General features: G+C 40.9%; 1 protein-coding gene across 2 annotated transcripts in view; it reads left to right on the top strand.

Annotated features, from left to right (window-relative positions):
• HNF4G (hepatocyte nuclear factor 4 gamma) overlaps window positions 1-13,893 on the top strand; it is a 178,500-nt gene that overhangs the window by 148,413 nt on the left and 16,194 nt on the right. For both annotated transcript variants that reach the window (XM_040432973.1, XM_040432972.1), the window contains 3 exons: window positions 224-330; window positions 10,788-10,943; window positions 13,475-13,562. In XM_040432973.1, the coding sequence (XP_040288907.1) occupies window positions 224-330; window positions 10,788-10,943; window positions 13,475-13,562 (351 nt within the window). The remainder of the gene's footprint in view (window positions 1-223; window positions 331-10,787; window positions 10,944-13,474; window positions 13,563-13,893) is intronic.

The following is a 13,893-nucleotide window of genomic DNA, read 5'->3' as shown; positions in this document are numbered from 1 at the left end:
ACAGCAGGCTCTAATTAAACTAATTAGGATGGCACTATAGGTCTGCATTGTTAATGGCCAGGCAGTATTGCAACACAACCACAAACATGTGGTCATACCCTTAGTTAGCTTGGCATAAACTCAAGTTATGGGGCCACAATGTAAATTCCTTTTGTATGTATATTGTACATATATTTATTAATTTATGCATTTATAAATATTTCCCCTCATTTTTATTCAATAGCTGTTCAAAATGAAAGAGACCGTATAAGTACAAGAAAAAGTGTTTTTGATGGAAGCAACATCCCCTCCATTAACACATTGTCACAAGCTGAGGCTCTGTCTCGTCAGGTAAAAAAAGGCAGTCAGACGATACATCATGTATTAAATGTCTTTCTACTAATCTCTATTGAAATGCATTGTATTTGAGAATATATATATATATATATATATATATATATATATATATATAGGATCCATAGAAAGGGTCAGGCAGCACTCCTTAATGAACAGCTGTAGCTGTGCAGGTGCCCGCGGTGGTCCCCCGATACAGGACAGGATAAACAACACAGAAAATCCGCAGCACTCCTTGAAGTAAAAAATGTGCAGTTTATTCACACATGTCAAAAAAAGACAACGTTTCGGTTCTCTCACAGAACCTTTCTTGACTTGAGAAAGGTTCTGTGAGAGAACCGAAACGTTGTCTTTTTTTGACTTGTGTGAATAAACTGCACATTTTTTACTTCAAGGAGTGCTGCGGATTTTCTGTGTTGTATATATATATATATATATATATATATATATATAGGCAGTGGAGCTGCCAGAGGGCCATATGAAGGCCATTGAAATGGTGTATCTCACCCAGAGGAGCCTGGGTGAGAACAGGAAAGGCTGAGAGAATAGGTTTTTCCCACTGTCTGCAGCAGCCAGGCTGGCAATGAAGGTAATTAGCAGCCAGCTGAGGATCTCAGGTAAATGTGGGCTGAGCTCCTTAATCAGTGCTCCCAGTCTAAGAAAGGAACAGGCTGCGCCAAAGCCTGTGGGAGCCAGAACCCTCTAACCCTGTGTGGGGTAAGCACCATGGTGTGTTTTGGGGAGCTGGGTGGTAGACCCCGATCCCGATAGAGAGGGAGAACTTCTGTTTAGTCAGTGGCCAGACGGCTGAGGATTTTTGTTTATGCTTTATGTTTTTGGTCTGCTGTAAAAGTGATAATAAAGCTGGCCGTGGCCAGTTTACACCCAAATCTGCAATGTTGGAGTGACTTCTTGAGGTGTGCCAACCGCCTAAGTAGAGAAGACGGCGATCCTGGAGAGCTAAGTGACCCCTGAGTTGTCACTATATATATATATATATATATATATATATATATATATATATCTTTCTAGTAAGTCACCACCAAAAAAAAGCCTTTAGCTTTGATTTCGGCACGCATTCGCTGTGGCATTGTTTCGATAAGCTTCTGCAATGTCACAAGATTTATTTCCATCCAGTGTTGCATTAATTTTTCACCAAGATCTTGCATTGATGATGGTAGAGTCTGATTGCTGCGCAAAGCCTTCTCCAGCACATCGCAAAAGATTCTTAATGGGGTTACGGTCTGAACTTTGTGGTGGCCAATCCATGCGTGAAAATGGATTTGAGCCCGATGAATCCTGGCATTGTCATCTTGGAATATGGCCGTGCCATCAGGGAAGAAAAAATCCATTGATGGAATAACCTGGTCATTCAGTATGTTCAGGTAGTCAGCTGACCTCATTCTTGGAGCACATACTGTTGCTGAACATAGACCTGACCAACTGCAGCAACCCCAGTTCATAGCACTGCCCCCACAGGCTTGTACAGTAGGCACTAGGCATGATGGGTGCATCACTTCATCTGCCTCTCTTCTTACCCTGATGCACCAATCACTCTGGAACAAGGTAAATCTGGACTCATCAGACCACATGACCTTCTTCCATTGCTCCACTCTTTATGCTCCCTAGAAAATTGAAGCCTTTTTTTCTGGTTTGCCTCACTGATTAGTGGTTTTCATACGGCTACACAGGATTTTTTTCCCGCCACATTTCTTCCTCGAATACGATGGGTCCCCACTATCCTTCCAGTTTTTAATAATGTGTTGGACAGTTCTTAACACAATTTTAGTAGTGTCTGCAATCTCCTTAGATGTTTTCTCTGTTTGATGCATGCCAATGATTTGACCCTTCTCAAACAGACTAACATCTTTTCCACGACCACGAGATGTGTCTTTCGACATGATTGTTTAAGAAATGAGAAGCAACTAATTGCACCAGTTGAGGTTAAATTACTTATTGCCAGCTGAAAGATTATCACCCATGCAGTAATTATCCAATAGGAGGCTCATAACTATTTGCTTAGTTAAATCCAGATGGCAACTTTTTGGGGGGACAGGAAGTGTATCTGCCAGTGTAATACAGCCTTTTGTCTTTTAGAATTAAGATAAGCCAAGAGGTGGTATTTGGTAGCTAGGTTTTCCTTCACCTTGGAGAGATAGTCAATTTGCTGGCCATATTCTGTATCTTATTACTCTAGTCAAGTTAAAATGGTTTGTTGGCCAAAGGGCTGAATTGTGATGGCTAGATGACAGAGAATCTCTAAAATGGCATGTCTTGTGGGGTATTCCCAGTGCACAGTGGATAGCACCTACCAAAAGCAGTCCAAGGAAGAAAAAAGTCTTATTGATGTGTGCAGGAAGAGCTACCATGGCACCAATGGCTGAAAAAGTACTGCAGGCTACAATATAACAATACCAAGTGGCATGTGACAAAGAAGTGACATGCCCCTTGGGGACATGTGCCCAATGCCCATCCATGCAGAAGCTGACAGACCCAAAGACCAATGAAGAGAGCCAGGAAGAAGCAGTGGGGATTAGGGGAGTATAGACTTCTCCAATGGTACAGCTGGGTGTGGTGGAATAAAAAATAAAATAAAACTGGACAACCCTTTTAATGACACTGCCTAGTCTATCACTGCAGTGTCTTTCTTTTTAGCACTACATCTAAAGCCACCATATTGTAGAAAATTTTTCAAAGCAAAGCAAATTTAATAGTCAATGTATTAATTCTACCAATGATGATGAGTAGGGTAACATCGCAGTTTAACGTTTAGTACTCTAATTACATAACAATTGTCTATTGTGTTAGTCTTTTTATTTTATTTTTAGGATGGAATTGTCATTTATTTTGCCTTCTGTACGTTTAAATTCGAAAGTAATTTGTCATTTTAAAATGGACTCAATTAAAACATAATGTAAATTGATGTTATACCCCCAGTATAGAAAAATAAATAAAACTAAATAAAACACTAGTAATAAAACAGGTGGCACAATGCACTGTACATTCTTACTATAATGAAAGATGGTTTAAAGAGAAAAACTATATAGTAAAGGAAATTGTGCTATTTGTACTGCACCATATGCTTTTTCTGAAATGAAATAATATATGCACCCATGTCTTAAATTAAAGGGCTTGTCCATTTTTGGCTAAAGCCCGCAGCCTGCCTCAGTTATTAGAAGATTCATACTTACTCGCTCCCTGACACACTGGTCCTCCATACTTTCTCAGGTGTGTCCATGTTCCGTTCCCCGGATTGCTTACTTCCGCAGCATCATGGTCATGGTCACATGCTCCTCTGCAGACAATGACTGGCTTCAGCAGTGATGTGGCCACAAGCGGCACACAGGGGCGAGTAGCAGGTAAGTATGAATCTTCTGATCACTGAGGCAGGCTGCAGGCATTAGCTAAAAAGTAATTATTCCTGGACAGACCCTTTAATTGTTAAAGGTTTTACAAACAATGCTCCACTATATGAAGTAGAAGTAATAATAATAATATTATAATTACAGATGGGCAATTTTTTTTTAAAAATACGAATAATCGGTACGGCAAATTTTTGGGGGAAAATTTGATTTGATCCGAATATATTTGTGGCAAATTTTGTTCAAAAATGGTATTTCCTGGCTACAGAGAGCCTTTATAGTGGTGTAGAACACTGTGCCTTGCAGTAACATGCATAGGGAGTCTGCTTTGGTAGTGAAATTATACTGAGAGTCCGTATGACCTGCCGATGACAGGCGTTGCTCTTAGAATCACTGCACACTTCACTTATTATGGCAGTCACGTGGCCAAAACTGACCAAATAACTCAAGTATTAACTCAGCCTTACAGGTCGATGTTAGCTTCAAGAATAAGTGCACCGTCAGCCGCTGATTCCTCATAGATGTCTACAGAAACTGTTCTATTAAACGCTTATACAAGTAGAGCCCCCCCGACAGAGTAGAGAGGGTGTCAGCACTGTTGACGTCACTGATTATTTTGCCCTTCCTCTGATCTGTCAAAACAATAACCCACATAAAACATATCCTGTCTGTGGAGCATCCGCCTTCACTCGGTCAGCATTTGGTCAGCATTTGGTCAGCAATCCATCAGTATTGCTAATGCCAAAAAAACAGGAGTGGATCCAAAACAGAGATGACACGTGAACGGAATATTTGCAAGTCTTCTCTGTTTTGTACCCACTCCTGCTTTTGGCTACCAAATCATAAGCCAATTCTGATGGGACCATACAGGCCTTACAGCTGCTGCACAGAGAAGATCCGTTGTGCGTCTCATTTTTCCTTCCTTTTGACAGATCAGAAGAAGGGTCAAATAAATTATGATGTTAGCTAGGCCAAAAAGGCTAAATAGTGGCCCAGTCATGAAGTGGGGAGGGTGGGAACAGAATAAGAAGTCCACAGAGTGGCCCTATGACATAGTGGTGAGGTGGAAGCAGCATGAGGAGACCACAGAGTGGCCCAATGACAGAGTCTGGAGGTGGCGGCAGCATCAGGAGGCCTCAGAGTGGCACAATGACAGAGTGTGGAGGTGGTGGCAGCATCAGGAGGCCACAGAGTGGCACAATGACAGAGTGTGAAGGTGGCGGCAGCATCAGGAGGCCACAGAGTGGCAAGGTGACATAGTGTGGAGGTGGCGGCAGCATGAGGAGGCCACAGAGTGGCAAGGTGACATAGTGTGGAGGTGGCAGCAGCATGAGGAGACAACAGAGTGGCAAGGTGACATAGTGTGGAGGTGGCAGCAGCATTAGGAGGCCACAGAGTGGCAAGGTGACATAGTGTGGAGGTGGCAGCAGCATCAGGAGGCCACAGAATGGCAAGGTGACATAGTGTGGAGGTGCATGGCAATAAAAGTACCAGCTGACGATGGTGGGTGAAAAAAAGAACACTTGGCATCAGATATGTGGCATCAGGCGGGTGGCAGCATCACAATAGTAGCTGAGGCAGGTAGCCAGAAGAAACCGGTCTCTTTTGTCAAAGTGTTGGTGTGGCACCATGAATGATCTAGTCTAATGCATCAGGCATTGGAAGGTGGAAATCCTGGCTGATCCATGCCTGATTCATCTTGACAAAGGTCAGTCTCTCCACATTTAGGGTGGACAGGTGAATGCTCCTTGGGGTAACTTTTGCCCCGCCGCACTAAATACCTGCTCTGATGCCACACTACTGGCCAGGCAGGACAGTTTTTACAGGGCAAACTCGGCCAGTTGCGGCCAAAAATCCAGTTTGGCTGCCCACTTGTCTAGTGGATCTTCAAGGTCGGCTGGTATGGTGCACTCCAAGTATGCCACCACATGCTGATTCAGGTTCTGCTATATGTCTATCTTCTGGTAAGTAGTTTCTTCAATAGGCGGGTGAAGAAAGCTGCTCATCAGCGACTCTAGACTCAGGCTGCTGCTGATGGAGCTGGTACAGCTCCTGCCACCCTACCCCTCCCAAGCAGCCATGGCAGTGGAACAGACCTGCTAGAGGATGGACGATGACACAGATAGGCAGCGGCCAACTGACTACATAGGATGTATCAGTAGTAGTTCAGTTTGTCCTCCCTCTCAGTGGGTGTAAAAAAGGCCCCCATTTTGGACCAGTAGCGAGGGTCCAACAAGGTGGAGAGCCAAAAGCATACCTCTGCTGAATGGTGACAATTCGGCTGTCACTACGCAAGCAAGTGAGCATGCAGCAGGCCATTTGCACAAGTGACTTGGAGAGACTCCCTGCCTCCACCTCCACTGCATATTGCCACAGTGTTTATGGGTCCTCTGCCTCCTCTTCCTCATCACCCTGTAGCTCCTCCAGCTCCTCCTGCTCCTCCTCTCCTGTCACCTGTGCAGAAAAACCACCCATTTTGCTACACATTGCTTGTGCTCCAATATCCTCCTCTTCCTCCAGTTCAGCCCCCACAGGGCTCATGTGGCCGTGAGATGTAGGCGCCACATTGACCAGCCAGATTTACCATCATCTATTCCAGGACATGAAGCAGGTGAATGACATAATTCATCCCGTAGTCCTGGCGACTGACAAATAACGTGGCCTCCTCAAAGGGCCTGAGCAAACGGCAGGTGTGACACTGGCTGACATCGAAGTTATACAGGGGACTACTCCTGTCCGCTTGGATCATCAAGAAATCATTGATGGCCTTTCTTTGTTCATATAATCGGTCCAACATATGGAGGGTGGAATTCCAACGTATGGAAACGTCGCTTATCAGCCTATGTTGGGGGGATGCCGTTCTGCCGCTGCAGCTCAAGGAGGGTGTGCTTTGCAGTGTACGAGTGGCTGAAGTGCATGCAAAGTTTCCTGGCCATTTTTCTTGCAGATGGGTGGAAGACTTCAGGAACCGCTTGACAACCAGATTGAACACGTGTGCCATGCAGGGCGCATGACTCAGCCCTCCTTGATGCAGTGCCGACACCGTTTTCTTCCCGTTGTCGGTCACCATTGTTCCGATTTTGAGTTGTCGCGGAGAAAGCCAGGATTGCATTTCTTGCTGAAGTACACAGAGCAGTTCCTCCCCTGTGTGACTCTGTTCGCCCAGGCAAAACAGGTGCAGAACAGTGTAAAAGTGATGAGAGGGGTCTCACATGGCTTGCATACACTGCATGCCTCCAACATAATTCTTGTATCTCTACATGAAAATAATGTATTTGCTGTAAATCGCGAGAGGGGCATAGTTGGAGACATTGACTTCACAAGAGATACAGAGCAGTGGAGTTTTCTTTAAAATCAAAAATTTGACCACTGCATAATTCGGCCCATACAGCAATAGGGGGTGTACAATCACCCATCAATTTTCCCCAAAAAAGCCTGTTTCACATAAAAAATTTCACCACTACGTAATTTGGCCCATACAGCAAATGGAGGTGTACAATGACACATCAATTTTCCCCAAAAAAACATGTTTGAAATAAAAAAAAGTCATCCCTACGTAATTCGGTCTTCGGTCCATAACGCAAAAAGTGCTTTACCACATATAACTGCACCGCTGAACGGCAAATGGGCCCTTATTTTTTTCCACTTTTACACTGCACAAGGCTTTTCAAAATATAAGTGCAACGCTGAACGGCGAATATATTTTTTTTCTTGCCACTAATACAGGGCAAAAAGGGCTTTAGAATATATAACTGCACTGCTGAACGGCAAGTAGGCCCTAATTTTTTTCCACTTTTTCACTACACAAGGCTTTTCAACATATACAGTAAATGCAATGCTGAACGCCGAATATATTTTTCTTTTGCCACTAATACACGCCACAAAAGGCTTTACAACAGATAACTGCACAGCTGAGCGGCAAATATATATATTTTTTTGTACTAATACACACCACAAAAAGCTTTTAAACAGATAACTGGACCGCTGAGCGGCAAATATAATTTTTCTTTTTCCACTTATATAGGCACAGAAGGCTTTAGAACAGATAACAGCACCACTGAGTGGCAAATATATTTTTTCTTTTTCAACTAATACACAACAAAAGGGGCTTTAGAATATATAACTGCACTGCTGAACGGCAAATATATTTTACTTTTGCCACTAATACACAACAAAAAGGGCTGTAATTTTTGCACTTTACCACACAACGGCTAATAAGCCCTTTTTTCCCACTATTACAAACCAAAAAATGCTTTAGAACATATAATTGCACCACACAAGGGCAAATAAGACATAGAAATATTGCCTTGTTAACCCCTGTTAATGCCTGTATCAATCAGCACTTGCACCCTAATAAGAACGGTTTGCTGGAATTACAGAGCTGTATAATGGCATTTTGGATCCCCAGTCAGTGCTGCAAGGTGTAATAGGATTGTTCCTAGTACCCAGGCTGTAACATACCCTACTGAACCCTTTTTAACATAAAAGCTGTGGAATGATTCCTCCCTATCCTTTCCCTCAAGGCCGGCATCAGCATCCGGCAAACCCGGGCAAGTGTTGGGGGCCCACTTCTCCTAGGGGGCCCGCTCATGGTACAGATCGCTGTACGGGGAATCCCCCAGTGCTATTGAAGATGGCTATACGGGGTATCCCCCAGTGTTACTGAACAGTCAGGACTCTAGTTCCCAGCTTAGGAGTCCCTACTCTGACTCCATATATGGCTATGTCCATATATGGAGTCAGGTCTATGAAGATGAATGTGGTATCCCCAAGTATTGTCAGTATGCTTGGGGACACCCAGTGTATTTAAGTCTAATTTAGCCTCTATTTCTGAAATGTTTCTGCTAGGATTTGAACTCAGTACCTTAACCACTGAGCTATGGAGCTCAATGCTAAACTGTGCTAGAAAAACCTCATAGTAGTTTCTCATGTATTAGGTATTCCTATATAGCAGAAGTATAATTTTATATTTTTTTTAGTAATTGTAAAAAAATGTATGGCACAAAATAAATGTGTAATTACTAAGTATATATATATATATATATATATATATATATATACAGTACAGACCAAAAGTTTGCACGGCGCAGACGCAGTGACCGTAGCGTGGATTCAAACAAAGGGGAGGGAGCCAGCGTTTTTTTAACCATCTCCCCGTTCAAAAAATCAATTCAATTCACCTTTCGGGGACCCTTGGTGTTGTACAGTACAGACCAAAGGTTTGGACACACCTTCTCATTCAAAGCGTTTTCTTTATTTTCATGACTATGAAGGCATCAAAACTATGAATTAACACATGTGGAATTATATACATAACAAACAAGTGTGAAACAACTGAAAATATGTCATATTCTAGGTTCTTCAAAGTAGCCACCTTTTGCTTTGATTACTGCTTTGCACCCTCTTGGCTACTTTGAAGAACCTAGAATATGACATATTTTCAGTTGTTTCACACTTGTTTGTTATGAATATAACTCCACATGTGTTAATTCCAAATTTTGATGCCTTCAGTGTGAATCTACAATTTTCATAGTCATGAAAATAAAGAAAACTCTTTGAATGAGAAGGTGTGTCCAAACTTTTGGTCTGTACTGTGTATATATATATATATATATATATATAATCATACTACTAATATATATGAATGCATAATATGTGGGAAACTACTACTGAGGTTTTTAGCCATAATATATGTATAGCAGGTTAACATGAAGCTCTATATCCTGGTGGTTAAGGTTCTTGACTTTAATGAAGAAGGCTGAGAGTTCGAATCCCAGCAGAATCATTTCAAAAATAGAGGCTAAATAGACACACCAACCTTTTTAATTTGTGTAACTATTATTTTTGGTTGGGAAAGGTGGCAACCCTAACAGAACACCTGCTCCCCAGTAACCCCCATGACTTTTTTTTTATAGTTATGTCTACGGAGATGTGTGGGGGCTCATTTGAGGGAAATCTATCTTTTTGACAACACATTTTTGGGGTGTGTATGACTTGATCACTTATTATCCAGAATAATGGAAATTGCTCCATTATTCTCTATAGAAATCACTATATCACAGTTTAGTGCTGCCACCTAGTGGCCTGAACTGGGATATACGAACAATAAGCCTGGAAGCCTAGAACAGGCTGCGACTCATTTCTAGAACAGGATGCTTTGCCTGATCTTCACTGGGGGAAGGCGCATCTGAGCAGGAAACCCGCGCTTCAATTTTTTAACACTCAGATGCCATGGTGATATTTGACAATGCCACAAGGGGGCCCACTGAGATTTATCGCCCCTGGGCCCACATGAACCTGGAGCCGGCCCTGCTTTCCTTACCCCTTGAATAATCTTTCCATGCACTTGTAAATCATTTTTGTAGCACGAATAAGTTTTTTCTAATACTGTCCCTAGCGCCTGCAGGCGTCTCTCCCTGCACTTAGTACACTGGAAAATGGCAGAATCCAAGATGGCTGAGGCTATTTATAGGGCTGTGACATCACAGGGCTGGCTGCTGATTGGCTGCATACATGGCATTATGGGTGATCCCGCCTTCCCAGAGTTCCCTACTCCATGTCCTCACATGTGCAGCAGCCATTTTAGGAAGAAATGTGATTCGTTACCACGAAGCATGAGGAAATTCGGCCTCGGTGTGAATTGAATTTTTCCTGAAATTCGGATCGAATTCCACTTTGTGTGCTTCGATTCACTCATCTCTAATAATAATACACATATTATATCCAAATATATTTTTTAATTATCCCAAGCAATTACATCAGTAATCTATTTTTTATTTATTATCTTATACATTAGATTTTTTTTCAGTGTCTGCAATATGTATTGCATTATAACTACAAGCTTATATAATGAGGACCTAGTAGACCCCACAGTTCTATTTTGTATGCTTAGCACACAACATACAGGAGTAGGATTTGACCATTTGAATACATGTTGAAAAGAAATCTATAAAGGCAACAGAGTTTTTCAATTATTTGGATGATTGCTTCTGTGGTTCTTGTTTAAAAACAGCGTTGGCCAAAGGTAATTTTTTATGTGAATTGTATTTTAATATAGTCTATTCATTTTCTTTCTCTTTTCAACATGGTTAGATCACTACCTCAAGTTCTGGTACAAGTACTGACATAAATACAAAGAAAATTGCTAGTGTTAGTGATATTTGTGAATCCATGAAGCAGCAACTTCTAGTCTTGGTGGAGTGGGCAAAATATATCCCGGCCTTCTGTGAGCTTCCTCTGGATGATCAGGTAAAAGAAAAAAATATATACAGTAGATTTAATGTCACTAGCATTGAGAATCAACAAGGTACAACACTGGAAACACAATAAAAAAAAAAAAAAGTTTTATACTGAGAATTACATCTAATATTCTATATAAACAGGTTGAAAAAAAAAAGAAGGTCTATTCTACTGTATGTCAGAACAGTTTTCATATCCCTTTTAGTGTTGAGCTCGAATATTCGAATAGCGAATATTAATCGTGAATATCGCAACTTCGCTAATTTGCGAATATTTCGAATATAGTGCTATATATTTGCTATTTCGAATATTCGTCATTTTTTTTACATCTGAAAACATGATTCCTCCCTGCTTCTTTCTTGTGGGTCAATGAGTCATTGGCCCACAAGCAACTTAAGCAGGAAGGAATCATGTTTTCATATGGAAAAAAAATTACGAATATTCAAAAAAACAAATATATAGCAATATAGTGAATATATTCGTTATTTAGAATATATCTGTACAGTGTTCGCATACTCCTCCCGACAAGCGTCCTCGTCACCATGGGAACGCCTGTGGGTTAGAAAATACCATCTGATCTGAGTTTTTCCTAAGATCGTGAAAACTCAGATCCGATGGTATATTCTAACCCACAGGCGTTCCCATGGTGACGGGGACGCTTGTCGGGGAGCAGTATGCCAAATTGGAATAACAGTAGAGATTGAAAAAAAAAAGACGAATATTCTAAATAACTAATATATTCGCTATATTGCTATAACTTCATTTTTTTTGAATATTCGTCATATTCGTCATATTCTAAAACAAGAATATTTAGCAATATAGTGAATATTTGTAAAATACACATATAGACTGGAATTTAGCTAATATAGTGCTATATATTTTTTTATAGTGTAAATTTTTTCCAAAACTGAAGTTCAGAAGAGACAAAAAAAAGTATACTATAAAAAAAGGATCATAGCACTATATTAGCTACCGTATATACTCGAGTATAAGCCGACCCGAATATAAGCCGAGGCCCCTAATTTTACCCCCAAAAAATGGGGAAAATTATTGACTCGAGTATAAGACTAGGGTACATATAGCATCTTATGCTGGTCCCCCTCATGGCCCTATGTGTCCCCTCATGTGTCCTAAACTGCGCACATAACTGGCTTTGTGTGTAAAGTATTTTACTAGTGTGTAAAACAAGCTCTCTCCTATTGATAACATGGCCAGCCTCTGTACTCACTGTCACTATGAATGCACTACAGCGAGCGGGAGCGAGCTGGCCGGCCGGCGCTTGACTGACGTCACTTAGTAACGCTCCTCCCACTTCAGCCACTCGCTGCAGTGCATTCATCGTGAAAGTGAGTACAGAGGCTGGACCTGTTATCAATAGGAGAGAGATTGTTTCACACACTAGTAAAATACTTTACACACAAAGCCAGTTATGTGGGCGGGGCCCCTTCATATATAATTGCGGCCATATAATTTTCGGGTCGGCCAAATCGCTCCTACTGGGAGCTTAACAGAGGTGCCGCGCGGACGTGCTGGGAGCTGACCGGAGCAGCTGTAAAGGTAAGTAACAGCTTCTCCGGCCCCCAACATGTCATGGTCTGTATTATGGCAATGTAAGTTGCCATAATACAGACCTAGACTCGAGTATAAGACGAGGGGACTTTTTGAGCACAAAAATATGTGCCAAAAAAACTCGTCTTATACTCGAGTATATACGGTAAATTACAGTCTATCTGTGTATTTTACGAATATTCGCTATATTGCTATATCTTTGTTTTTTAGAATATTCGTCATATTCTAAAACAAGAATATATAGCAATATAGCGAATATTCGTAAAATACACATATTAGCCATAGCCATAGCCAACCAATAGGAAAGTTGCCTTATACAGTTAAAAGAAAATCGCAATACGCAAATAATTAAATCGCATGTTATTCGCTATAAATAGAATAATGATGAATATATTTGATTCTGACGAATATAAGACGAATGTTTAATCGAATGTTCGCGAAATATTGCGAAATCGAATATGGCACCTCCCGCTCATCACTAATCCTTTTAACTGCTTATCTGTTTTAACACTTTTTTCATTACACTTTAGAATTACTTTGCTATGTGTCTTAGCTTTTAAAATTTGTGCTCATTACTGCTTGGTATGGGACTGGTTAATCTAAAAATCTTAATCTAAATAATATATTACCACATAAGTTCAGATGATGGTATTCGGCAATGCTGTTCAACATGTTCCCACCAAATATAGCATTAAAAAGTATGCAAATATAGTTGGGCACTAACTCCCATTTAACTTCCATTTAAAGAGGTATTTGGCAACTTTTTTTTACAACTCTGCATTGTGATGTGCCATTGTTATTACTCCTGGAAACAAATTTACTACTGGGTGTTAAAATTCCTCTTGTCAAATGTGTGGGTCTCAACAGTATTGGCAAGGCTAGAGTGTTTATGAGCACAGCCCATTGAGAAGGTAATAGGGATAAGGTTTTATATATATATATATTGAAAATATACTTTTTTACTTTTGAAGGTTGCTTTGTTGAGGGCACATGCTGGAGAACATCTTTTGCTTGGCATAACAAAACGTTCAATGGTTTTCAAAGATATCTTACTTTTAGGTAAGTTTTAATATTACTATTATTCTCCACTTGTATTATCTGACCATGGCAAACCTATTATTAGTGATAAGCGGCGAAGGCAATATTCATTTTTGCGATATTTCACACATTTGTCGTATAATATTTGCAATAAATTTGCAAATTCTAGAATTCGTGATCTCCAGTCATTATTTTCGCGATTGCGCAAATCGGTACTAATGATGCGCATATTTTTTGCGCAATACATCCAACTTCACATTTTATCAGGTCTGAGTAGATATTACTGATTGGTGCACTAAGCATTGTTGTAATATCACAGCACTATGTCTGTAGCATGTATGTATGGACAGCA

This window comes from Bufo bufo, chromosome 5 (genome assembly GCF_905171765.1).
Source record: "Bufo bufo chromosome 5, aBufBuf1.1, whole genome shotgun sequence".
Lineage (NCBI taxonomy): Eukaryota > Metazoa > Chordata > Amphibia > Anura > Bufonidae > Bufo > Bufo bufo.
Note: the sequence above shows the minus strand (reverse complement) of the source record. Positions and strands in the feature narration are given on the sequence as shown.